This window comes from Gnatocerus cornutus, chromosome 8 (genome assembly GCF_029298725.1).
Source record: "Gnatocerus cornutus isolate USDA-ARS CGAHR chromosome 8, icGnaCorn1.1, whole genome shotgun sequence".
In the NCBI taxonomy this organism is placed as follows: domain Eukaryota; kingdom Metazoa; phylum Arthropoda; class Insecta; order Coleoptera; family Tenebrionidae; genus Gnatocerus; species Gnatocerus cornutus.
Genome location: NC_142240.1, coordinates 16449351 through 16474088, shown reverse-complemented (window position 1 = coordinate 16474088; position 24738 = coordinate 16449351). Strand labels below are relative to the sequence as shown.

At 41.5% G+C, this 24738-nt stretch overlaps 7 protein-coding genes across 11 annotated transcripts; 3 read left to right on the top strand and 4 right to left on the bottom strand.

Annotated features, from left to right (window-relative positions):
* Positions 1-4: 4 nt before the first annotated feature.
* On the bottom strand, positions 5-5848 carry PCB (Pyruvate carboxylase). Of its 2 annotated transcripts, XM_088043997.1 has the most exons (10): positions 5737-5848; positions 3832-4316; positions 3685-3779; positions 3113-3640; positions 2580-3072; positions 2346-2378; positions 1842-2239; positions 1535-1794; positions 1105-1490; positions 5-1055 (listed from the first exon to the last, which is right to left on the bottom strand). In XM_088043997.1, exons 2-10 carry the CDS (start codon positions 4313-4315, stop codon positions 163-165), a joined length of 3570 nt encoding a protein of 1189 aa, XP_087900123.1. In that variant the 5' UTR covers position 4316; positions 5737-5848; the 3' UTR covers positions 5-162. The 2 variants fall into 2 exon arrangements, with proteins under 2 accessions (XP_087900123.1, XP_087900124.1); XM_088043998.1 differs by lacking the exon at positions 2346-2378.
* Positions 5849-6488: 640 nt separating this feature from the next.
* On the top strand, positions 6489-8665 carry LOC148170433 (acid phosphatase type 7). Its single transcript, XM_088043881.1, has 4 exons — positions 6489-6936; positions 6988-7193; positions 7244-7341; positions 7806-8665. Exons 1-4 carry the CDS (start codon positions 6642-6644, stop codon positions 8545-8547), a joined length of 1341 nt encoding a protein of 446 aa, XP_087900007.1. The 5' UTR covers positions 6489-6641; the 3' UTR covers positions 8548-8665.
* On the bottom strand, positions 8606-11394 carry LOC148170432 (nose resistant to fluoxetine protein 6-like). Its single transcript, XM_088043886.1, has 11 exons — positions 11061-11394; positions 10784-11013; positions 10516-10733; positions 10188-10476; positions 9983-10146; positions 9770-9938; positions 9533-9726; positions 9156-9487; positions 8970-9112; positions 8817-8925; positions 8606-8772 (listed from the first exon to the last, which is right to left on the bottom strand). Exons 1-11 carry the CDS (start codon positions 11251-11253, stop codon positions 8705-8707), a joined length of 2109 nt encoding a protein of 702 aa, XP_087900012.1. The 5' UTR covers positions 11254-11394; the 3' UTR covers positions 8606-8704.
* A 491-nt stretch (positions 11395-11885) lies between these two features.
* LOC148170431 (BBSome complex member BBS7-like) lies at positions 11886-14810 on the bottom strand. The gene is made up of 13 exons (XM_088043885.1): positions 14685-14810; positions 14523-14646; positions 14362-14476; positions 14187-14316; positions 13959-14146; positions 13725-13911; positions 13472-13668; positions 13308-13425; positions 13117-13269; positions 12705-13072; positions 12547-12656; positions 12274-12504; positions 11886-12172 (listed from the first exon to the last, which is right to left on the bottom strand). Exons 1-13 carry the CDS (start codon positions 14784-14786, stop codon positions 12030-12032), a joined length of 2166 nt encoding a protein of 721 aa, XP_087900011.1. The 5' UTR covers positions 14787-14810; the 3' UTR covers positions 11886-12029.
* An 89-nt stretch (positions 14811-14899) lies between these two features.
* On the top strand, positions 14900-18720 carry LOC148170430 (uncharacterized). Of its 3 annotated transcripts, none has more exons than XM_088043880.1 (2): positions 14900-15092; positions 15306-18720. In XM_088043880.1, the coding sequence occupies exon 2, from the start codon at positions 15309-15311 to the stop codon at positions 18669-18671; it is 3363 nt and encodes a 1120-aa protein (XP_087900006.1). In that variant the 5' UTR covers positions 14900-15092; positions 15306-15308; the 3' UTR covers positions 18672-18720. The 3 variants fall into 3 exon arrangements, with proteins under 3 accessions (XP_087900006.1, XP_087900005.1, XP_087900004.1); XM_088043879.1 differs by having other exon boundaries at positions 14900-15096; XM_088043878.1 differs by having other exon boundaries at positions 14900-15241.
* A 19-nt stretch (positions 18721-18739) lies between these two features.
* On the top strand, positions 18740-22687 carry LOC148170429 (uncharacterized). The gene is made up of 2 exons (XM_088043887.1): positions 18740-18921; positions 19153-22687. Exon 2 carries the CDS (start codon positions 19164-19166, stop codon positions 22563-22565), a length of 3402 nt encoding a protein of 1133 aa, XP_087900013.1. The 5' UTR covers positions 18740-18921; positions 19153-19163; the 3' UTR covers positions 22566-22687.
* On the bottom strand, positions 22529-24000 carry LOC148170428 (toll-interacting protein-like). Of its 2 annotated transcripts, none has more exons than XM_088043883.1 (4): positions 23765-24000; positions 23621-23686; positions 23286-23581; positions 22529-23239 (listed from the first exon to the last, which is right to left on the bottom strand). In XM_088043883.1, the coding sequence occupies exons 2-4, from the start codon at positions 23663-23665 to the stop codon at positions 22777-22779; spliced, it is 804 nt and encodes a 267-aa protein (XP_087900009.1). In that variant the 5' UTR covers positions 23666-23686; positions 23765-24000; the 3' UTR covers positions 22529-22776. The 2 variants fall into 2 exon arrangements, with proteins under 2 accessions (XP_087900009.1, XP_087900008.1); XM_088043882.1 differs by having other exon boundaries at positions 23827-24000.
* Between the last annotated feature and the right edge of the window lie 738 nt (positions 24001-24738).

The window sequence follows — 24738 nt, the reverse complement described above, 5'->3', positions numbered from 1 at the left end:
CACGTATAAAATATCAAGTTTATTAATAAAATGTAACAAAATATTAACAAGATCAACAAAGGCAATAACAATAAATAATTTCTAGTGGAGGTTTCCAAAAAATATCCAACGAATGTAAAAATATGCTCTTTTGTACACGACACAGCCTAACTATCGAAATTTCTACTCCACGGTGATCATCAAGTCTTCAGCCTCTAGTTTCATTCCCATGCTAACGTCCAAAGTCTTAACAATCCCAGCGACCGGACTTTGGACGACAGTTTCCATTTTCATGGCGGAAAGAATGACCAATGGCGTTCCTTTCTCGACTTTCTCGCCAACTTTTACTCTAATATCGATGACTTGTCCAGGCATGGGGGCTCCTACTTGTTTTTTATTTGCTTTGTCTGCCTTTGGATGTACATGAATCTCTTTTCCTGCGTCTTTGTCTCTAATATGAACCGACCGCAAGGTTCCGTTCAACTCGAAGAAAACTTCGCGTTCGCCGTTTTCAGTTAAGTCTTCAGCCATTGCTAGTGTTTTGATTCCCAAATTTTTACCTTTCTCAATAGTTACTTCGAATTCTTCACCGACTTTAGGTCCAACGAGGAAAATCCTAGTGTCGAGTTTATCAACAGGACCGTAGTCTTCTCTGAACGCTAAATATTCGTTGGTTACTTGAGGGTAGAGCGCCGCGGACATTACATCTCTATCAGTGACATGGGGGAAACTTTCTTGAAGATCTTCCTTAATTTTGGAGAAGTCCAATGGTGCCAAAGAGGCTCCGGGACGTCCTTCGATTCTCGGCATGTCTCTTAGGACTTTCGAACGAAGTGGTTCAGGAAACCCTCCGTAGGGTTGACCAATGTGGCCTTGTAAGTACTCCACTACTGATTTGGGGAATGAGAGTTCTTCGGCTTTGTTAAGGACGTCATCAGGAGTGAGTTTGTTTTGTACCATGAATTGCGCGAGGTCTCCTACAACCTTCGAGGACGGTGTGACTTTGATGATGTCGCCCAGAAGGATGTTGGCTTTCGCGTAGGCCTTCTTTACGTCTTCGAAAAAGTCACCAAGACCTAAAAGAACAACTGTGACCACTGATTATTACTTCTCTAGGTTACTAACCGAGCGAGTAGGCTTGGAACTGAAGATTAGTGTACTGTCCTCCAGGAATTTCATTGTTGTAAACGTCAGCATTACCAGATTTCATGGTGGTGGTGCATTCGAACGGCGCATAAAGAGTACGAGTTTGTTCCCAATAGGCAGAGTACTCAGAAACTTTAGCTAGGTTAAGTTTTGTATCTAAAGGAGTACCCTGAAGACTCGCAACGATGGCACCCATGCTGGGTTGACTTGTAAGGCCAGACATGGAGTCGACGGCGACGTCCACGACGTCAGCACCAGCTTCAGCGCAGGCTAACATGGCGGCGACGCCGGCGCCACTAGTATCATGGGTGTGGATGTGGATGGGGAGATCTGGGTACTTGTCGCGAAGAGCCGTTACCAACAATCTAAACAGTACTGTTAAAACGGTTACAAGGCATCGATGACATACCTTCCAGCTGCTGGTTTGAGCAAACCTGCCATGTCTTTGATGGCAAGCACGTGGGTGCCGGCTTTTACGAGTTCTTCAGCGATCTTGAGGTAGTACTTGAGGTCGTATTTTTTCTTGTTGGGGTCGCTGACGTCTCCAGAGTATGAAATTGCGGCTTCCACGATACCACCAGCTTTACCTGCAGCTTCCATCCCCACATACAAATTAGGGAGGTAATTCAAAGAGTCGAACACTCGGAAAACGTCCATTCCAGTTTGGACCTAAAACAGTCATCGAGTTCTGTTGCAACAGCAATCAAAGACCTCACCGCAAGCTCGCAGAACTTGAAAACAACATTATCAGGATAGTTGGTGTATCCGACCGCGTTAGCGCCTCTAAGCAACATCTGGAAAGGAATATTGGGAATCAATTTTCGCATATCTTCCAATCTTTCCCAAGGGCACTCGTGCAAAAACCTCAAGGCGACATCAAAGGTTGCCCCACCCCAATTCTCCAAAGAATATAATTGATTAAAATTGTGTGTAACGAACGGAGAGATTTTCAGGAGATCGTGGGAACGGACTCTGGTGGCTAGAAGAGATTGATGGGCGTCTCGGTACGTCGTGTCCATCAGGAGAAGACCTTTGTGGTTCCTCACCGCCTTTGCGAAAGCTGCAGGACCTTGCTGTTTATAAATGTCGCGGAACCCTTTCGGCGGGAGCACTTCTGTCGAAAGCGCAAAAAATTCGCATTACAACAAGAAAAGAGCAGAAAAACAATGGCAAGTTTAATGATTGTTAAGTTAAAAAAAAAAAGAAAAATGATACTTTACTTGAGTCTCTGTGGGGGGTGACGGCCAGGTATTCTGTCGAACAAAACAAAAGGCGTGCAATTAATAAAGAAAACAACAAAACAAGTTAGAAAGTAAGTAAAAAAGAAAGAAACAAGTGTGATTAAATAAATAATTGCGTTGAACGTTCTGAAGTTTTTTGACATTGGGCCAGTTTTTGAAGTGACCCTGACTAGATAATTATTAGTAGTTAGCTTCTCTTGCGCCATGATTTACCTTCAGATACCTCCGGTACGTGAGGCTTAACTTCCGCCGGTTTGTTGGGAGTAGCCAGCGGCGTCTGAGGCCCATTAACCAAAACTTGTCCTAAATAATTCAACAGCTTCTGCGCCCGGTTTCGTGTCGGGGCGAAATCAAACAGCTGTGGATTCTCATCGATAAAATACGTGTCGACGGCCCCATTTAAAAACTTCTGGTTTTCCAAAACGTTCAAAAGGAATGGAATGTTGGTTTTAACACCGCGAACTCTGAACTCTCGTAACGCCCGGTTCATCTTCGCACACGAGGCTTGCAAGTCCTTGGAATGTGCAATAACTTTGACAAGAAGAGAGTCGTAATAAGGGGAAATTATCGCTCCTGCGAAAGCGGAGGCTCCATCGAGACGGATACCCATGCCCTCTCCTGAACGGAACACTTCTATTCTTCCGATGTCGGGTTGGAAGCTCTTCGCCGGGTCCTCCGTGGTGACCCTGCATTGAATTGCGAAACCCTAAATTTGTGTTAGTTGTGTCAACTTCAAGACTGCTTACTTTAGGGCTGATGCGCTCTTGTTGGATTCCCATTTCCGGCAACGTCATGCCTTCAGCAACCCGGATCTGGGTTTGTACCAAATCAATCCCTGTGATCTCTTCAGTTACTGTATGCTCCACTTGTAACCTAGCATTGACTTCAATAAAGAAAAAGTTGCCTTTTTCGTCGCACAAGAACTCAACAGTTCCTGCATTCTCGTAACCTACATGTCTAGCTAATTTCACAGCCAAATCAGTCATTTTGTCTCGCACTTTGCGATCCAAGTGTGGCGCCGGCGCCATTTCTACCACCTTCTGGTGTCTTCGTTGAACTGAACAATCACGTTCATACAAATGGACCACGTTTCCAGCTTTGTCGCCCATAAGTTGGACTTCGATGTGTCGAGGACGTTCGATGAATTTTTCTATAAACATAGCACCATTACCAAAAGCACTGAGCGCTTCGGAGGACGCTCTTTGGAAGTTTTCTTCGACTTCTTCCATTTTACGGACTACGCGCATTCCGCGGCCACCACCACCATAAGCAGCCTACAAAAAAAAGTAGAAAACGACACTTCGAGTTGAGGGGTTACTTTGAAGATGACGGGGAGACCGTGTTTGATACAGAATTCTTTAGCTTCCTCTTTTGTCGTCACGGGACCGTCAGTTCCAGGGACGATCGGGACTCCTAAGAAAAGTATTAAAACCCAAGCAATGTAAGAGAAAGGTTTTTTAAGTACCTGCGGCTATCGCCGCCTCCCTCGCCGCCACTTTGTCCCCCATCTGGTGCACCACCTTCGGCGAGGGCCCGATAAACCTAATCCCGGCATCAATAACAGCCTGCGCAAAGTCCGCTCTCTCCGAAAGGAAACCATATCCAGGATGCACAGCGTCGATTCCGTTGTCTTTACAAATCTTGATAATTTCAGGGATGTTAAGATAGGCCTGAACTGGAGGAAGTCCTTCGCCGACTAAGTAACTCTCATCAGCTTTAAGTCTGTGGATGTGAGCTCTGTCTTCCTTTGAATAAATCGCCACTGATTTGATCCCGAGTTCCGTACAAGCTCGGAAAACTCGAACAGCAATTTCTCCTCTGTTAGCCACGAGGACGCTTCTTATAGGCTTGTATTCGATTTTCGTGGAGTAGTTGCATGTTTTGGAGAGGAGAGCGAGGTGCTGGGAGGAACGCAAAAGGGTTTTTGTATAAACGACTCGGAACAACATTCTGGAAAAACAAAAAATAAGAGAACCAAGCGATATCAGTTTGTGATAAAAATTCTCGTTAATTTCTTATTATCAGGAACGTGAGATCTACGTGAATTTACGACGCGTCTAGCTCCAAATTGCCTCTAATTGAGTAAATAATTCAGGAAAACACCGTAAGTATTTATAACGATACAACCGATAACCTCGTCAATTATGTTTACCAATTTTATTTCTTTGGATTTGGAGTAAAAATGTACACGCGTTATCTAATCTGTTTTAGTTATTTAAGAATAAGATGAGGACGGAACGTGTATACAAAACAAATTTCGAAATGTTTACAATGAAAATTCTAATAGTTTACCAGCGAAAGTAAAAAGTGTTTAGAACGATAGCAATGATAAAATTGCACAGATTTAGACCCAAAACGTGACCACAGGATCAGTGCGCTATCGATTTTTACGTTTTGGGATAATAAATCTGCGCGACCCTGAAAATCTGTGTCAGACAATTTAACTGTGTTAAAAAAAGAAAAACAGTTTTGTTATATCCATTAAACCGCAGTTATAAACACCTGTCTGTATGCAAAACGTATATTGCAAATATTGACAATAAAAAATCAATTGCAATAGTAAACATTGTTCCTTTCGCTTCTAGTCTAGGTAAGATAATCGTGGAAACCTGCCGTGGACGTAAATGCTTCTATTTTTGAGAACTGTCACGCAACAAACATGTGACCATATGGGCATCGCTCATCATTTTTCATTACATAAACGTGTTAAAAATACAACCTTTTACGACGATTAGAAATGAGGCAATAGAACGATGTCTGGGACAAATTTTATCGATATTTTTGTCTCCGGGGTCAGATTTTCTATTAATTAGATAACATTAATTAAAAGCGTGTGTTTCACCTGAGTAAAATACTTCGTTGGCTTAAGCTAACAATGAACTTATTGTTATTGACCGTGTAATTAAAACGACGAACTCTAAAATTATAGTCGATGGATACTTTGGACTTTAGAATTTATCGGAATCACGACATCATTGCGTAACGATGCCGAAGGAGAAAAACAATAACAGAACTGAGATTTTTGAAAGTTCAGAATTGAAGGGGCTATTTTTAGACCGCATTTATGGCAGAGACAGTTCCGTTGACAATTATGCAGTAAAATTAGACTTGTCCAGTAAAAAAAAGAGCGCTTATACAAACTCGTGAACTGTATCCAATTAGGCCTGTTTTGAATTAAAAACAGTCTGTCTAATTTATGATAATTAAATTCCATGTTGGTCTACACGGTTATTAAAACAACCCAAAAAACAACCCATGACAAGGTTCTTCACCCATCTCACAGGTAAATATTTATAAAACAAATAAAAATTAATATTTGCGAACTGGGACGATTTCGATTAAATAAACAGAGGATAAAAAAAAAACTTACATTGCGTTGTAGAAAATTACTGATTGACCCAATCTCACCTTCGACGTTTCGGTCTTTTTCAGGCTGCAGTGCTGTGCTGCAGTGGAAGACCGGGCCGACTAAACCAATTTCAAATGAATGTGTAGAAAGCAAAGTCACTATAAAATGAACACGAGGCGCATGCGAACTTTACTCCCAACACATGATAAGAATGGAAATCTGCGGATTAGACGGTGGCTTCCGATGAAAGATCAATGAATTTATGAGTCCAAACGACAAGATAAAGTATCTTTAATTAATTTCAAGTGCTTGGCAGTCTCAAGAGCTCCCGTGGCAAACGCCTTAATTGCCGCACTTTTTTATACTTTTTATGGCGTTTATGTCGCAATGCTATCGTAAATTAGTTTGTCGCTCTAAATAGCGATAATTTGCGTAATGAACTCGTCTAATTAACGCTTTTAAGTGCTGGGGTCAGGTTCTGCACTAATGTGGTAGAATTCGGAAAATGTCCAACGAAATGCATGAGCACAAAAAGAAAAATTTAAATAAACACGATTAAAGCGATTAAGGTGTATAATTGGTTGCCTATTAATCGTGCGTTTTTTTCTATTTTTGTCAACAAATTACGCAAATTGGCAGAAAACCAAAACAACAACATGACATTGAAAACAATCTTTTTCCTATTTTCGTAGATAATTCAAAATTTTTTAAAAAATCACGTGCCGTTTCACCTTGACACGCGCTTTTCCGATTGGCTGATCGATGACATAACCTCCAGTTGCCTAGTAACCGCTTTTTTTTATTAATCTGTCATCACATGTACGTCATCGTTATGTCAAGTTTGTTTAACAACAATGATTGATAAAAGATTATAGTGCGAATATATACGATTGAACGGACGCGCGTAATTTATTTTTGTAATCGCGATGTGGTCCTTTTGCTTCGTGCTTCTTTTGATTAAGTTCGGTGTGGTTCATAACCAAATTTTTTATTATCAACCCGAACAAGTTCATTTGGCTTACGGAGAAACTGTTGATGAAATTGTTGTTACTTGGTCGACATTCAACGATACCGGTGCTTCTGTTGTTGAATATGGAATTGGGGGGTTAATTCTAACAGCCACAGGGTCTTCGAAAGTGTTTGTGGATGGGGGCGACAAACAACGCAGGCAGTATATTCATACTGTGGTGCTGGGGAACTTAACACCGGACGCCCGTTATGGTATCCAATCTCCTTATTTATCGTTCTAGTTTGATCATGTTTTTTTGTTAGTTTACCACTGTGGAAGTAGTCTTGGATGGTCTGAAGAATTTTGGTTTAAAACAGCCCCTAAAGACAACTGGCAACCTCATTTAGTTATTTTTGGCGACATGGGCAACGAAAATGCGCAATCTTTGGCGCGGTTGCAAGAAGAATCACAAAGGGGGCTGTACGACGCTGTTTTGCACGTTGGTGACTTTGCTTACGACATGGATTCAGTTAGTACTTGTCATGCTGATCTTTGGGGTCACTTATTGTGTTTTTGTAGGAGAATGCGGAAGTTGGTGACGCGTTTATGCGTCAAATTCAAGCTGTTGCTGCATATTTGCCTTATATGACATGTCCTGGGAATCATGAGGAAAAATAGTGAGTGCTATTTCTGCATAAAAAGTAGATTTGATGAATATTTATCCAAAAGATAAAAAATATCAACATCAGGCGATTGATGTGATGAAATTATCAGAGTCAACAGATTTGTTGATTTACGTGTTTTAAACTCTTACCAAAATATTTTTAGTTTCCATAAGACATAAGACAGAAAAATAGATAAAAATCACGTCTCAATTTATCCATTTTTATCTTTAATATTTGTATTATGTTTAGTTTTTATTTATTTAAAAGATAAAGTAATAACACTTTTTCACGAAACTCAAATACGTAATCTGCGAACAATATTTGCTTGCCTAAATGCGCAGTTTTTTCTGTACTTCAAACCATCAATTGGACCTAAAAATGCAGATTACAAAATTTTATATTACCGTTTCTTAATTGTCTATTGTACGAAAATCAATCGAAGGTGTATTTGTAGTACCTTCCCACTTCTTTTCCAGCAATTTCAGCAACTACCAATCGCGCTTCAACATGCCCGGCGACGACTCCTACATGTTCAGCATCAACATCGGCCCCATGCATATCATCTCCATATCAACAGAAGTCTACTACTTCCTCTACTATGGTATAAAACCCCTCGTTTTCCAGTACGATTGGTTAGAAAACGACTTAGCTACCGCAAATCTCCCGGAAAACCGCGCAAAACAGCCGTGGATCGTCGTGATGGGTCACCGTCCCATGTATTGTAGTAACTCTAACACTGACGACTGCACCCATCACGAAACTCTAATTCGCGTGGGTTTACCATTCCTCCACTTCTTTGGCCTGGAGAAACTGTTTTATGACTACGGAGTTGATTTGGAGATTTGGGCGCACGAACATTCTTATGAGAGATTGTGGCCGATTTATGACTACCAAGTTTATAATGGGTCGTACGCAGCGCCTTATGTTAATCCAGGGGCGCCTGTGCATATCGTTACCGGCTCGGCTGGGTGCAAAGAAGGAAGAGAGGACTTTAATGTGACTAGACCGCCGTGGTCTGCGTTTATCAGTCGGGATTACGGCTACACCAGGCTAAAGGCGTACAATGGGACACATTTGTATTTGGAACAAGTTTCCGATGATAAACAAGGGGCTGTGATTGACTCGTTTTGGATCGTTAAAGATAAGCACGAGCCGTACAAATACGCCAAGATGGATTGGGCCAAAGTTGACAGCTTGAGGCTAAGAAACTTGAAGTAGCTGCTAATATAAAACGCTTTGTATTAAAAGAAACCAAAAATTTAGTTATAAAGTTCGTGATATTTGCGTACAAAGTTTAGTTTCACTTATATTTACATTAAATAATTTTCCTCTCGAACGTGTTATTTCTCTTGTCAGACTTTTACACACTTAAATTCTAAAACCGATCGATAATTTTAATTTTGGGAGCAGCCACCGTCTTTTTCTCCTCGTCTCTTGTGACATCTGAAAACCAAAGTCATTTTTTTTCCGGGCTTCTAAATATTTACCTCTTCGTAAAAGAATTTTTTCTAGGCTCAAAATGGGGGCTTCGAATAACATACTAAGAATCAGACCGCACGTGTAGGCTAATGTGATGTCGGCAGCGGTCTGAAAGACCTGAAAACACGTTATTCTAGTCTTCGGATGTCATAATAACTTACTAGATTAAATATTCCTGCGTACGTTGCATGTCTTAACGTTGCAGAAGTGTACAACTGGATAGCCCCATGGCAAAGAAACGCAGTGTATGTTATCCTGCTAAGGAGCACCACCGGTTTCCAGCACAAAACTGGTTGGATCCAGGCTGAAAGAAAGTTTTAACATTTGAAAGAATTAGCAGGACGCACCTCCGTTTCCTTCAGAAATGGCAATGATCATCCAACTGATGCAGATGCTCCAAGTAACGTGATGCATTGAGGAGTAAATAGCTGACATTAACGGGTCGTAGGGCTTCTCGGGGATGTAGAAAATAAAAGCGGAATAAACGGTTGCTTCAATAACCAAAACGCTCATGATCCAGCCCATGTAGACCATGGCTTTGGGCATTTTATACTGGCGAGATCTCATTACGAACTTTATGTAACCAGTAACCATTCCGATGAAATACGGACTGGCTCTCATGTGCGTCGGTATGTACACATTCTTGAAGGTATTGTTGATAACTGGGTCTTTGAGGAACCTGAAAAGTACCATGACTATGACCATCAGGAGCTACGCGACTCACCTCATGTAAAGTAACAAAATCGCGTCTTCTTCGTTGAGGTAGACCGTGGTAAAAACAACAGACACCGACACCACGATGATGATGAAAAGAGCGAGGAGACCCATGGCGGGTTTTCTTCGTAACAACCATATTATTATGGGTGCGATTAAGAAGAAGTGCATGTCGCAGGTTAGGTACCATGACTGGAACATACACTAAAAAGCGGCTGGAAACTCTTCTTAGCAATTAAAGACTTACGATTTGATCTTTATTGATGTAGTTATTCAAGTAGAGGATGTTGGCCCACCAGCTCGAAACGCACCGCTCTTGCTCCACTTGCATGCGCTCCAACCACAGAGGACCGGAACCGGTCATCACGAAGATGGTGCAGTAGAACGCGAGAACGACAGCATACGCCGGAGTTAATCTACAAGACCATCATCATCCCGGATCAAATTTTTGATAATTTACCTGATGAATCTGTGGATGTAGAGGAAGAAAAACTTGACTTTCTTCTTGCGGTTCTCGAACTGATTCAACAACAAGTAACAAACCAAGAACCCGGAGATGTTGAAGAACGTGTCCACGATGATAGGGCCGTTGAGCAGCACCGTGGCCTCTATCCTTCCGTACAACTAAACAAGCAATGAAAAGAGCGACAATTGTGATAACTTACACCCTCTACGAAGTTGGGGTTGAGCAGCGGCGACCCGATTCCAAACATGATTCTGTGCCCCATAATCACGTTGAACATCGAGAAGACTTTCAGGCCGTGGATGCACTGAAGTCCCTCGTCGTTCTCTTGGTCATTAGTTAGTTTCTTCAGGTTCGTCCAAACAGAAAAAGACATCAAAAGTCGGTGTTTATTACCAAGAAGTTTGTACTTCTTCAAATCGTCCAACTTCATTAACCAGTCGTAACACGTGGCGACCACGGCGATAAGCACGAAGAATGCTACAACAGAACTGGAGAAAATAACAAAAATTCTGCTTTTGGTGACTTACATGAAGGAGATGTCGGCGGTGGAAAGGTACGGCGGATTCTTCACCTGACAATTCCGCGGATTAACTGTTGCCGTCACCTTAAAATCGGTGAAACTGTTAAATTGTCGGGTGACCTCCTCGAGGGAGTCCTCCAGGTCTTCAAAAGTACATGAAGACGGGAGACAGTAAGAAAAGTGAAAGTCGTTACGCGAATTCCGACTGCGGTCCTTGGAGAATGCCTAAAATTTGTTAATTTAGCTACAAGGTAATACGGAAATCTCTTTTTTACCAGAATTTTTTCCCACGCTGACGCATTTCCTGAGAATTCCGAAACGCGACACAACGGCCGCTCTTTTTCCGACTCGGGGGGTGCGATGTGAAACCTCGCCATGCAGTATCTTCCTTGTAGTTCTTCACCCCCTAAGTCCACTTTTACTCCCATACACTCATCAAAATTGCCGAAATCCACAGAAGAACCGAAGAGAACCCCACTGGGAAACTTTGACGACGCGTCGAACACTTAAAGGAAAAACTTAGTACACAATTAGTACACTAATTCCACGTACTTTCGGTAGCCCACAGTCTCATCTTTTTCAGCTCCTCGACGTAGATCATGGTATGGTTGCGACATTGCGGGTTTTTGGAATTAAGGGTTGGTACAAGAATTTTAATAACTTCTTCGAGGGGAATGGTATCGAACTTGAAAGGAAGGACACTGGTGAAGAGGGAGCACAAGACTATGGTTTTGTGGAGGGTCATTGTCACATGCTACTGAAGAGTTTGTCGCTTGATCTGCACATTTATCTGGAAAATACAAATGCATGGATTTTTTTGTGGAATGATTGGTCGAGTTCACGAGGTCCTTGGAAAATGCGGATAATTGGGTGGGTAATGAGATGGGTTGAGTTGGTACAATTTTTTGATGGATTTATGAGACGTTTTTGGTTTTTACCAAGGAGGGACTGCCTCCGGCGGTTTAGAAACAACAGGTTTGTGCTGAAATTTATGGGAGTGTGTTGATTGATACGAAAAAATTCAGTTCCTTTTCAAGCGTATTTTTGTAAAAGAACTGATTGTTTCTGGTTTGAAACATTTTAAATACCTCGCCATGTTGTTTTGGGAATTTTTTGAAATGGTCAAATTCGAAAATTTCCGATAATTTTCACGTGGGAGTTTCCTTTGGGTAATAACACCGATAACGATAAACGCTTTTGTAATTATGATTATTAATTCTTATTGAAACTTGACCTGTTATTAATTGGTAAATTTTTGTTGCAATGCGCTCATTTGCGTGTCAGGAAATTGATAAATGATTACAGTACGATTTGTAGTATTTCAGGTTTTGAGTACTCACCCGTCATAAAAAAACACCGCAGAATCTCACAACAGACGCACTTTTAAAGACTTTTCGCGTCTCTGCTTGAAGACCACAATGAAAACTATTTAGTAAGCAAACTTTATTTAAAAATAAACAGAAAGACGACATTGACTAGAATTTCGATTGAGTAATCATTTATTACCCAAACATAAAACAATTATTTAGATGATTCTGGGCGAAAAAACTGCACCAAGGCGTCGTAAGAATAATTGTCAAGGATTTCCTGAAGACGGACCAACTTGGATTTAACATTCGAGCCCTTGAATTTGTGGTAGTCGACGTACAGATCGTTGATAATACCTAAAATTGCGCACTGTTAAAATTAAACTTTTACAAGTAATTTATATGATCCTCCTCCACAATTGTAAAAGAATTACATCGAAGGTTATGGCAAGAGTTACCGTAAAGTCGCTCCAGGAGGTTCGGCTGCGCTTGAAACTCCCTCAAAGTGTCCTTTTCGTGGCTGAGCAACTCCCGATACTTCGTGGTCAGGTACGCGACATTCTCCTCTTCGGTGATTTCCAGCTCGTTCAAAGCCCCCAAAAGAGTAACGTTGTCGTTCAAATCCTTGATCTTAATCAATTTCGGTTCTATTAGTTTAAGCACCTCGTTGATGGTCTCATCGGAAATGCCTACAACTTAAAAATCACGTCGTTCTAAAGAGTCGTACTCACTTGAGTTCATATCGATTTTGATCTTCTTTTTCGTGGCTTCTTTAGTCAGAAACTCCTTCAAAATGGAAATTGTAGAGATGTTATCCGATCTGAAGTTCGCTTCCCCTTTCCTGCAACACTCTGTATATTTTCCGTTAGCGCGGGTTTAGAAAACTGACTGATAGGAGCAGTGTAGAATAGTCCCTAACAGCGTCGATTCGAAATAAAGTTGCGTAGTCTCTTCAATTTGGGGTTTTTCAGGGACTTCCGGCAAACACTGGGAGATCCAAGTGTGCATTTCCGCCAAGCTGAAGCTCCCTTTGATGGTCAAAGAGTTAAACAACCTCGTTTCGTCGAAATTATACGTTCTGTAATGCAAAGAAAGAGGTTTGATTTCGTACTGTTGTAACCTGCTGCATTTCGGTTGCACCAGGGGTGTAACGTAGATTTGCAACACCCCGTATTGGCCTTCGATAGTCCTGATTTTAATCTCCAGGCGATTTGTGTTGATTTGACAACGGTAAGTGGCCAGGAGGTGGTTTCCAATCTACAAGAGAAACTCATCGGGGGTTGCAAAACTTGACCACTCACTGATGTGTCCGCGTTGCTGTAGCTAATAACAGCGGAGTTTCTCTCCACGTCTAGGAGGTCGAGGTGGACGTTACTTTGCAAGAGGACGTTGTCGATAGCCGTGGGGACCTCCATCGTGAGGGTGTACGTCGCCGTCTCCTTCGACAGAACAAACTACACCAAATTAAATCAAAGAAACTATAGAAGCGTACGCTGTCTTTGATGGATAACAGCGGGATTGCTGACAGCTCCTCGAAGAACGACTGTGTGGAGCTCTGGTACTTCTCCCTTTCCTTAGCGACTTTCATTTGGAGATCGTCAATTTCGCCCCTGCAACCAGTGTTAAGTAAAATATTAGAATAGTCTCTCCATTCACTTTAGCTTGGAGATCTTGTTGCTCGCATCTTGTGAAAAAATGTACCCTCCGACGGTACTATCACCCCCAACATTCTTATCGATGGCTTCGGTGGTCAATCCAAACACTCTTCCTGTGTATGTGACCACCAGGATCTCGTCAAAACCGGTGGTACCAACGATCCCGCATTGCAGTGATGACACACTCTCGTTGCAGTTCTGGAAAATGACAATGAGCTTGAAAACCAGTTGGTTCAGGGTCGTACCAAACTTACATGTGTGTAAATGAGGATGGATGCATCCATTTGGTCGTTGACGTTGATGACGTACACCTCGATGGAACCGTCTTGACGGCCAAGAATTAAATTTTTCGTACCATTGTTCGTGAGATCGTAACTGTCAATGCAAGAGATGGTACTGGAGTTGGAAGAGGTGACTAACCAGCGGTCAAAGCCGTGTTGTCTACAAACCAACGCTTTCAAAGTGTCTAAATTTGAGAAAAATAATACTTTTCAACGTCTAGTATGCCGACACGACCATCCACAGTTCCAAAGAGAATAGTCTTGGTACTGTCCTCTTCCAAGACGTGAAGAATACTCGGGGAACTCTCCACTTCCATACTTAGAGTTACCCTCGCGTGTTCTAAAGCGCGGATCATGCGGCCTTCGCAAGCAATTAAAGACATGAGTCTACGGGTCTGATTGTCTGTTATTTTTAAAATCCTGAATTGATAGTACCTTGTCTGCATAAAACGCAACAACATCCACGATACGATCTCCGCAAAGATACGACCCAACGTCCTTACAATCCCGGTAATGGTTATAAATATGCTTGCCGCACAAAAAAAGATCGTTACCAATCACAAACCTAAAAGACAGACGTGGATGTAGATTCAAGACGCGATTATCTTACATGGCTGATATAGCCTCTGTCATCCCGGAATCAAAAGTAAGAAACAGCTTCCCTTTCTTTGTGTAGCCACGGACCTCGTTTTCTGAAGCCACGAATATTTTATCCGTTGTGCTTCCTTGAAATTTTTAATAAACAATTTGAATAACACGAAAGGGGTTTACCGATCGCTCCGCCCAGTTGCACTGATAGTATCTTAGGGCCTGGTAACGTCTTGAAATGTAGTTGCATGTCTTCTTTTTTAACGGAAAATATCTGCAGGATGCCATCGGTGTCGGCTACTACAACCTTTGAGGAGTTATTGGTTTCGTTCTTTTAAGTTTTACCTTTTGGGGTTCTTTCGACACGTTGGAGGGTAGAAGTTTGAGACAGTTGGGGGATGTAATCCCAACGACAGTGTAATCCACTCTTGAAAGTTCGAGCTCCATTTTTATGGTGGAGGCGATCGATTGGGAGTTGCTAGGTCTCGGATACAAACAAAAAGGGAAAGAAAAAAGTTTCAAATTATTTAAAAGTTCTTTACTTGTATTAAGTTGGAAAAATGTTTACATGTTTTGATCGCCCATTTGGGTACAGTTGAGTCAGAGATCATCCTTTAACCGTTAGAGCGGCGTCGGCTATTAGTATTTTTTACCATTAATTCATATTTTTTTTTAAGAAGAAGACTTTTAAACTGTTGTGGGAAGTAGGAAGAGTGACTGTTGATTGTGGAAGAGGTCTAGTTTTTCCTTTTCGTAGGTAAAAATTAACACCCACGAATATAACCTCAATTTTGCGTTTGTCGAATCATCATAAAATAGTCAATTCTTAGTTTAGTCGCAAAGTAACATGTCCTGTTACCCTATTGGCTAATCAAACGATTAAGTTAATGACGATTATTTAGGTAATTTACCAATTTGCAAAAATAATTGATTTGGGTGTATAATTGGTTGCATACCCATTTTCAGACCATGGACATCACCACTTTTATCGCAAAATTCCACTCCTTAGAAGGCGAAACTGTTAGTGAAAAACAAAAAAACTTCAACGCCCTCCTAAGAAATGTTCCTTCAGACCACGACAAACTCCTTTCAGCGCTCATTCCAAAGAACCGCTTTGAAAATCTTTTGAAACTGAAGCTTCTTCTGAAGTTACAAAGACTCCCCGACCTCCTGGAAGTACTTAAATCTGAAGAAGAGTACATCCCTGCTAAACTCCTGAAGAATACATGGTTTTGTCAACATCTGGCGTCCGTTCTCGACCAGAACAGCGCTGGTTTCATCGAAATATTACCATTCCTCTCGTACGTCACAAGAAAGAGATTGTTAACAAAACTGGCGATTTATGGAACCAACTTGGACTCACTTTTTGACGAGACGTGTGTCAACTACGGAATCCACTTTGCGACGAATTTACTAATTGGTTGCACTGCGCAGAAAATCGAAAGTGTTATCAAAGAGTACAACGTGGAGTTGTCGAATCAACACGCGAAATATTTGTACCAGAAGCACCCCCAAGTCTTCGTTCAATACGTCAACAAAGTCTACGTTGAAGATTCATGTTCCCTCTTCGTGGCGAAGGCTGATATTCACTTCTACTTCGATTTGGTCAAAGACACCAATCGTGTGAAAGGTTTGGGGAAGCGCCTCACTAAAAAATTCGTCTCTTTGTTTAAAGACTTTGTCATCACTAACGCTAAGCGGTTTGCTTTATCCCTCCACTTCAAAACGTTGATTAAAAGTCTGAATGACGATGATTTACGCCAGTTTGTCTTCAACTATTGTCCTCCAGTTGTGGACACTCGCAACTTCTTCTGGACTGGGGACTTCAGCAGGTTGGAGCTTGTCTTAGGCAAGAGGTACTACAAACTCGTGAGTGAAACTCTTGAAAAGAAGTACAATCGAAGTATTTACGACCAGCCTGAACTAATTTCTGAAAAAGTTCTGGAGATGCTAGACGTGGAGGAGCGCCAGAAGTGGGTCACTATTAAGAAGAAACGTGGAGATGATGAGAACGTCCTGATTCCGTTCATGAAGGACGCAATTCCTTTGATTAAGAAGAAAATTAACGTGACGTCTTCAATTGCCGAACGCGAGGAACTCATCAAGCTTCTTGTCAAAACATGTAAAGTCAACAACGACTTGGACGCCCTCGCTGAAGTTGGCCGCTATGTCTGTGGACGTCACAAGAATGATAACGAACAAGTCCTCGTGAATTTTCTGTACACTATGATGAACTGGTTTGAATTGGATCTCCTGGAGGAGCGCCACTGGGAGAGTATCGAAACAATCTTGAAAGTTCTTCAGCGAGATAAAGTCTTTTGTGCCTACGACTTGTACATAAAACGGATTGAGTTCTTGCATAGACAAGGGAAGTTGACCGATGAGGAGATTTTTAAGTTTCTTAAATTTGTGCAGTCGGAGCCGCTCCGGTGGTCGTACAAGATGGACTCCAAAGACCTGGAGAAGATTATCCTCATCAAATCCATTACTTTCCTGCCTCAGCTTAAGGAGAAGAACTTGAATTACAGCTACGTGAAACTGTTAAATTACATTCTTAAGCGCAATCAAGAGCGCCCCAAAGATCAAATTTCTATCCTCGATCACCCTCCTATTATTGAGTCTTTGAAAAAAGCGATAAAAGACGCGGAGCGAGAGGACTGCATCCAAGAAATTGTGGGGTTGAGTTCGATATTTCAAGCTCTGATTTGCTCAAAAGACAACTCGGAATTACGAAATGAGGTCATCAACGCATATTTCTCCGTGCAATTTGCGCATTATAACATCGAAGTGGATTTGTGGCTGCTGAAGAACCAACCGGAAGTTATTCACGCGTTCATCGACAAGTTCCTCGACCACGTCTTCTACGAATCAAACTTGTCAATTTTGATTTACGTGAAGACTTTCACTAGTGCCGAGTTTCAACAACGAGTCATAAAAAGAGCTTTGGAAAAAATCTCAGCGAGGGAAGATTTAGAAGTAGCTGTTGCCGTCTTAGCACTGCTGGAGGGCCCTACTGATTTCCTGGGGCACATCGCTCCGTTCTACCCCACTTCGAACAAAATTGACGTGGAAGATTCTGCAGCGTGCGAGCTCTCAATCGCTATTGTTAAAAGTTTTAAATACACTAGCAGTCCTCTTGTTCTTCCGGCTCTCGTGAAGTTTTGCAGAGGAGACTACTTGAGGTACGCTCTGGAATCATTGTACTACCTCTTTTACCACTTCCCAGGGAACCGCCTGAGTGTCTTCCTGAAGGAACTGTCAACTAAGGCAGTTTCGGTTCGAAAGCACTCTTTATTTTTGACGTGCATCGTCGGTAACGTCTCTGATGTCCAGGATCTGTTGAAGAAGTTCGCAAAGAACGAACGGAACGTGTCTGTGTTAAAACACGTCTTTACAGCCACTCTCAAGTACTTCATTAAGAATCCTTCGGACGAGTTTTGGGAATACCTCAAGAACTGCATGAAGAACTTGGATGAAACCGACAGCGAAAGCTTCAAACTGTTGGTAAACGTCCATAAGATCCCGGAGAAGTACCAATCGAGACACGTGATTTTCGTTTGGGATGTTCTGAAGAAAGGCAACAACGTGGAGAAGAACCAAGAGCGGCTTTTAAAGCAGACGCCGTCCTACGCCTTCAAAGACTTTCCCCTGGAGTTTATCTTGACCGTCATCAGCGAAAACTTCTTAAGTAGCGACGCTGTTAACGACTTCATCGTTTCCTGTCTCACCGAGAGCCCCCACAAAACCGCCGTTACAACAATGGTCTTTGAAATAATCCAACGCACTGATTTCTCCGACTTGGATAAAGAAAAAGAGATGATCAAAACCGTCTTCAACTTCGTGGAAACGTTAGTACGAAACCTTGAAAGAGACGTTGGGAACCTCGACACTCTCCGTCTCTTCCAGGCGAAGTGGAGGACGGTATTTGCACCAACTCAAGCTTTCCGGCAACATCTTCAGCTGTCTTTCACTGTTTTTTATTTGGAAGCGAATAAAGACTCGGGGAAGTTTCTGGAGCGCCTCGCTCAGTTCTTGGGAGAAGTTATCGCTAGTTATGGTCTTACGATTCTTGATATTTTTGCGGAAGAAGTAAAGAATTCGCTACAGAGTTTTCTGAGTATTTTTTCAGAGGAGGATGACGAGTTCTATAAACTCTGTTGGAAACTTCTGCAGAATCCTGGACTAGTTTACAAGTTGCTTGTGGTGAAGTTGTTGCCGTCGAAGAAGCCATCCAATGATTGTCAGGAGTATCGTCAAGTTCTTACGTATTTGAGGGAGGCTCCTGAAGAGGCGGTTCGGGTTTTGATGAATCTTTATATCGTAGATGCGTAGTTAAACATTGGTAATCCAATCTTATAACAATAAAATAGACTATTATTAACGTTTTTTATAATTTTTGTACGGAAATTACCACTTCAATAAAATCTGCGTCGTAAATTTTAATTCCTTGTTTTGCACTCGTATGACCTTCAGAAGAAAAGCATCAAATGAGTAACGTTCCTGCTATAATTCTTGTTGAAAATTAAGTAATTAAAAAGGTGCATAAAAGCAGTGTGAGTGGCGCTCCAATTGCTCTTCAGAGGTAGTTTTTATTTATTTTAAGAGCGAAAATGTAACCTCACTTACGATGTCATGAAAAGCATGATTTTAATCCCATCCACTCCTTCATCTATGCATTTTTTGATGGAGTACATCATCACGCTTATCATAATAATATCAAATTACCAAATAAATCAATGCAGCATGCAGTTGCACGAAAAATGCATACACGTGTATAATTGGTTGCATAACCAACACATTTATTATCTTCTAGCTTGAGGGAAGATGGATTTGGCCACTTTCAATGAAAAGTTTCACTCTTTAGAAGGACGAACTGTTGGTGAAAAACAAAGAAAGTTGAACATTCTTCTGAAGAACCTCTCCATAGAGTACGACCAACTCTCATTAATAAAGCCCAAAAACCGCCTCGAAAAGTTCTTTAAACTTAAGCTTCTCCTCAAACTAAAGAGGAGCGAGGACCTCCTCCAAATACTAAAAACTGAAGAAGAATACCTCGTTGCTAAACTCGTGAGACATAAATGGTTTTGTCAGGATTTAGCGTCGAACTTAGATGAGAACCGTTCGAATTTTGTCAACGATGTCTTACCATCCCTATCGTTCGTGATAAGAAAGAGGCTGTTGATAAAACTGGCGACTTTTGTTACCAATTTAGATGAAATTTTTGACCAGATTTGTGGGCGCTACGGTCTTCACGTAGCCACGAACGTATTAGTTGGTTGCAGCTCGTCAAAAATCGAAAATGTGTTCAATGAGAACAATGTTACTTTGACTTGTCGTCAACTCCAAATTTTATGGGGGCGCCACCCCCAACTGTTTGCTCTTTATGGAAAAAATGAAGGCTTTGGAAGAAAACACGAGTCGTGCTTTAAATACATCGCCCGGAACGACGTCCACAACTTTATCCAGTTAGCGGAAGAATTCGGTTACATCGGAGTTGATTTTGGTAAACGATTAACACGAAGAATAGTCGCTCTGGACAAAGACTCTGTCATCGCGAACACCAACCGATGGAATAACTGTCTTCACCTAAAAACCGTCACGAAGATTTTGACACCTGAGGAGTTGTACAAGTTTGTCTACAATTACTGTGGTCCGACTCTTGATATAGACCCAGATTGTGGCCGTGGTCTCGATTACAACGCTCTTGAAAGTGGACTAGGATCGAAGTACTACCACCTCGTCGGCGAAGTTGTTAAAAATAAATACAATAAAAGCATCTACGATCTTCCGGACTTAATAACGGACATCGTTATGGAAACGATGGACGTGGAGGAACGACAAAAATGGGTTGCTATTAAGAAACAGAAAGGAGCGTCCGAAAACGAGTTGCTACCATTCATGAGGATCACCGACGCTGTCTTGTTTGTCAAAGACAAGTTCAATGCGAAGTCTTCTAGAGACGATCGCGATGAGTTGGTGCAACTCCTCGCCAAAGCGTGTAAAGTCAACAATGACCTGGAAACTCTTATGGAAGTTGGTCGGCACATTTGTACCAAAGATGACTTGACAAGTTTTCTTAAGAGTGTGGGAGAGTCGTTCAATATGGACAAGTTTGAAGACAATCACTGGGAGTTTATAGACGAGATTTTGGAGAATTTCCAAGAGGATTACGAAGAAGTCCGTTATGACTTCTACGTCAAGAAAATGGAGTTCTTGTTCCGAACGAACAAACTCTCCGATGACGAGTTGTTTAAATTTCTGAAAGTGCTAATGTGTGATTACCGGTGGAAGTTCCAAACTAAATTCAAAGAACTCAATAAAACTCTCTTAATCAAATCCATTGATTTTGTTCCGAAGATATACTCTGACAGGACCTGGGAGTATGTTCATATCGAAGTCCTGAAGGACATCTTCAAATGGAACAAAAACAATCCGAAGGATCGAATTTCAGTCCTGGAGCCCTCTCTTATAAAATCTTTAAAGAAGAGTATGGACGATGCACGGAATGACGAAGAGTATATTCATGATCTAGGAAGTTTAACTGGGGTCATGGGGGATTTTATTTGCACTGAGAAAGACTTGGAGGTTCGGAACGCCGTTCTTGAGTGTTACTTCGCGCTTAGTCAAGATTATTACGACTTTGAAATCGATTATTGGTTGTTGAGGCACCAACCGTACAATCTCACGCTCTTTGAGAAGTTTCTTGACCACTTGTTTTATCGTCCTTCACGAGCGGTGGCACTGTTGAACTACGCGAAGAGTTACGCAAGTTTGGAGTTTCAACAAGGGATTGTTAAACGTGCTTTAAAAATAATAGAAGAGAATGAGGACACTGAGGATGTGGTCTGTGCTGCTCTGGCAATTCTCGACTCACCTGGAGAGTTTCTAGAACACATCGCTCCCTTTTACCCATCGTTTGATAAACTCGAAGATGTTGACTACGACAAGAGTGGTAGTATTGCTATTTCTATAGCAAAAAGTTTCAAATACGCCACTAGTTCTCTTGTTATTCCGGTGCTGTTGAGCTATTGTAAGGGTGACTTCTTGAAGCACGCTTTAAATTCGCTTTACTATCTCTTCTCTCATTTACCGGAAGAAGAGTTGAGAGGGTTCTTTAACGAGGAGTCCATGCGAAAATACTCGTTATCTTTGGCTTGTGGCGTTGGAGACGTGGCCGTCACGCGACACCTCTTAAAGAGGTTTACAGAGACCGAAGAAAACGTCCCTAGGGACAAAATTTTAAGAGCGTCTCTAAAGTATTTCGTCAAGAACCCGACGGAGGAATTCTGGTACTACGTTAAGGCCTTTCTGCAGACTTTGAATAAGATTGACCACGCGACTTTCCAACTTGTTGTCGACATTCAAAAAATCCCAGAAAAGTGTCAAGCGCGTTATATCATCTTCGCCTGGGACATTCTCAAGAAAGGAGAAAATTCTGAGATGGACCGGACGGACCTCTTAACTTATTCATCTCCCAAAGTTCACAAAGATCTTCCTTTGGAGTTTATCTCGACTGTAATTAAAGAAAACTTCTTGAGTGGTAACCTGGAGGAGTTCATTGCTTCTTGTCTCATCGACCATCGATACAAAAGCGAAGTTATGACTACCATTTTCGAAATTATTCAACGCACGGATTTCACCGATTTGTGCAAAGAACGAGTCGTTGCTAAAACTGTCTTCAATTTCGTGGAGGTTTTGGTCCGTTCTGTAGAAAAGGACGTGGGGAATCTTGAGACTCTTCGTTCTTTTGTGGAGAAGTGGAGGACTATCTTCTCACCAATTCAAGCAATGCGAGAGCATCTCAAATTGTCTTTTGCTATTATTTATTTGGAAGCAAACAAAGACTTAGGGGTGTTCTCTGCACGGATGGCTCAATTCTTTGATGATGTTGTTGCCATGTATGGTCTTGGTGTTGTTGATGTTTTTGCTGAAGAAACAGAGAAGTGTTTAAAGAATATTCTTTCATCCAATGAGTTTGGAAGCGACTTCTATGCGTTCTGCAAGAATGTCATGGCGAAAGGGGGCCCACTCCATCGCGTTTTAGTGATCAAACTGTTACCACCGCAGAAACCATCTATAGAAACCACAGAACTTCTTCAGTTTGTAAAATTCTTGAGGAGTATTCCAGAGGATTCCGTGCAAATGTTGCTGAACCTTTACATTATGAAGTTGGAAGGAAACCAAGAAGATCAATGGAATGCTTTATTTCAACAATTGTTAACATAGCAGATAAAATGTATTAAACCTAACAATGGAAATATTGACAAATCATAACTAAAAATGGCAAACTAAAGAAAGGACAAAGCACGACTATTTTGGCACTTTGATGAATAAATCAAACAAAATTTCGAAGTCTTCAGATCCTTTTGGTCCTTTAAAAAAATTAAGCTACGACTAGAAAGTTACGCAACTAAAGAATCATGACGCGAAAATTAATTTATTCAGCCATTTGGAGCAAGGAGTTGATGGTACCATCTTTGTTACCCCTATTCGCCTCGTACACCGTTTTAATAACTTCATTATCGATATTCGGGAACATTTCCTCGATCTGTTTGAGCTCAGATTCGCTCAATGCAGGCACCGCGACTTCAGCAGCTGGTGCCGTGAAAACTTTTAACGGTGTGACACCACCACCTGCTGCTACGTTAGGTACCACCATAACAGGTGCAGGGGGTTGGTACTTGTAATGGGGAAACCCTACGTAACTTAGGACGAGATTTATCATTCCTTCTACTCCTTCCCCTTGTTTTCCATTCAGAGGATACCAATCTTCATGGGTTTCTCCCGCTAGAACTTGCTGGGGGATCTGGAACTGGGTCCAGGCGATGAGCTCGTCCATGGTGAAGGAGCGCTCGTCGAAGATTTCCAGCGTGACGGTGTTTATGCCGTGGGGCAACAAACTGCAAGAAAAACGTCATTTGTGGTAAAACCAACTGAATGATTTACCAGTGGATAACTTTGTTCCATCGCGGATTTTTACCGCCATTGGGATCAGTGTGTGTTTCGTAAACACAGTGACCCACGCGGATCCGTGCATATGGATCCATTCTAGTCATTCCATAATTCTTTGCAAGTTTTGCTTGAGCTACTGTGATACTCAGTCTTCCCACGGCATTTGTGTAGTGCCCACCGGTGAGTTGGTGGTGTAAGGCGATGGCTGTTTGGCGATCTGCAGCCTCCTGTTGTTGCTGGACCGAGACATTGACGCGCAGAAAATCTTCAGGCAAAGGGCCTAGCAACACCTACTTTGGGTTAATAAAAATTCACAAAAAAATACTTACTCGGTTGCGGCGTTCTTGGACTTTATCTGTGATTGCAGAGGCCATTGCGTTCTTCGAGGAATTGAGCTAAAACATTAATAATTAAAAGGCGTGATTTGGGTGACAATAATATTTTGATCAGCTGTTGATGACGGGCACGCCTACCGGCTTGGGATAAAAGTCACTAAGAGACCAAAGAAAAGCTCAATTATTTTGTGAAAAATCACCTCACTGTTTAGATTTTAACTCGGTTGGGATGTTCGTAACTTTCTCTTTTACCGGTTTTTAGTAAAAATTAGAAATTGAACGAAAGTAGGAACGATTTTTAAAAATGTCACTGGTTGACAGATATATATAAAGTCCCTAGATTCTGACATTGACATTATTGTGTGAAGCTAGCTCTCTGCATTTTAAGAATTACTCCCACCACGAAGACCGGCACACACCGCCATAAAAAGTTATTCCATGGTGTATTGTTGGTTGCATTCAATAAAATAAAATTATGTGCTTATTGTGTATAGGCAACTAACAATACACTATTTACCGTACAAGTACAGTTGAATTTCGACTCCTCTAACAAGCTAGGCTGAGTTCATAAAAATCACTCTGTGTAAAATGTGAACCTGAAAAAAGGTCTCCGCACCCCGTTAAAAATTGTGCTTTAATTTTTTTCGTCATGAATTTTTGCGAAAATTTGCAAATTTCGACTGTGGAAAAATCAAAGAACTATTTCTTATGTAAAAAATCGCGAGAAAAACGATGGCGCAAACAGCATCTCAATATCTGAAATAGTTTCCGAGATATCGAGCACGAATTGTTTTGAACCTTCAAAAATTTGGCCCTCTGGCGACAACCCAAAATTTCAAACAGTCATAACTCAGTTATTTGTTAACAAAAATTAAAAAATCATCATGTTTTTGAATCCAGCGTAAAATTCTGCGTAAAATGAGACCCAAATTTGTTGAGTTTGCTTAATAAATAAACGAGGTATTGGCCAAAAACTGTTTTGGAAACATCATTTTAGGCTGATGATCAATCAATGTTTTCAAAATGAAAACGACGTTTAATAGCATTGAATTCTACATTGGTCGAAAGTGGAGCTCAAAATTTATCTACTTGCCAAATTTGAGATCTATAGG

Excerpts from the sequence above, each read along its gene's own strand:
- PCB (XM_088043997.1), bottom strand. The coding sequence starts at position 4,315 with ATGTTGTTCCGAGTCGTTTATACAAAAACCCTTTTGCGTTCCTCCCAG. Across the intron at positions 2,240-2,345 it reads CACCCCCCACAGAGACTCAA|AAGTGCTCCCGCCGAAAGGG; the intron begins GTAAAGTATCAT and ends CGCTTTCGACAG. Across the intron at positions 1,056-1,104 it reads GTTCCAAGCCTACTCGCTCG|GTCTTGGTGACTTTTTCGAA; the intron begins GTTAGTAACCTA and ends TTGTTCTTTTAG.
- LOC148170431 (XM_088043885.1), bottom strand. The coding sequence starts at position 14,786 with ATGGAGCTCGAACTTTCAAGAGTGGATTACACTGTCGTTGGGATTACA. Across the intron at positions 13,669-13,724 it reads CCATCCTCATTTACACACAT|AACTGCAACGAGAGTGTGTC; the intron begins GTAAGTTTGGTA and ends GTCATTTTCCAG. Across the intron at positions 12,173-12,273 it reads CCTCCTGGAGCGACTTTACG|GTATTATCAACGATCTGTAC; the intron begins GTAACTCTTGCC and ends GCGCAATTTTAG.
- LOC148170433 (XM_088043881.1), top strand. The coding sequence starts at position 6,642 with ATGTGGTCCTTTTGCTTCGTGCTTCTTTTGATTAAGTTCGGTGTGGTT. Across the intron at positions 7,194-7,243 it reads TTGCTTACGACATGGATTCA|GAGAATGCGGAAGTTGGTGA; the intron begins GTTAGTACTTGT and ends GTGTTTTTGTAG. Across the intron at positions 7,342-7,805 it reads GGGAATCATGAGGAAAAATA|CAATTTCAGCAACTACCAAT; the intron begins GTGAGTGCTATT and ends CTTCTTTTCCAG.
- LOC148170430 (XM_088043880.1), top strand. The coding sequence starts at position 15,309 with ATGGACATCACCACTTTTATCGCAAAATTCCACTCCTTAGAAGGCGAA.
- LOC148170428 (XM_088043883.1), bottom strand. The coding sequence starts at position 23,665 with ATGGCCTCTGCAATCACAGATAAAGTCCAAGAACGCCGCAACCGA. Across the intron at positions 23,582-23,620 it reads TCCAAGAACGCCGCAACCGA|GTGTTGCTAGGCCCTTTGCC; the intron begins GTAAGTATTTTT and ends AACCCAAAGTAG. Across the intron at positions 23,240-23,285 it reads TGGAACAAAGTTATCCACTG|TTTGTTGCCCCACGGCATAA; the intron begins GTAAATCATTCA and ends TTTTTCTTGCAG.
- LOC148170432 (XM_088043886.1), bottom strand. The coding sequence starts at position 11,253 with ATGACCCTCCACAAAACCATAGTCTTGTGCTCCCTCTTCACCAGTGTC. Across the intron at positions 10,147-10,187 it reads ACCCCAACTTCGTAGAGGGT|TTGTACGGAAGGATAGAGGC; the intron begins GTAAGTTATCAC and ends TTGCTTGTTTAG. Across the intron at positions 8,926-8,969 it reads ACGCAGGAATATTTAATCTA|GTCTTTCAGACCGCTGCCGA; the intron begins GTAAGTTATTAT and ends ACGTGTTTTCAG.
- LOC148170429 (XM_088043887.1), top strand. The coding sequence starts at position 19,164 with ATGGATTTGGCCACTTTCAATGAAAAGTTTCACTCTTTAGAAGGACGA.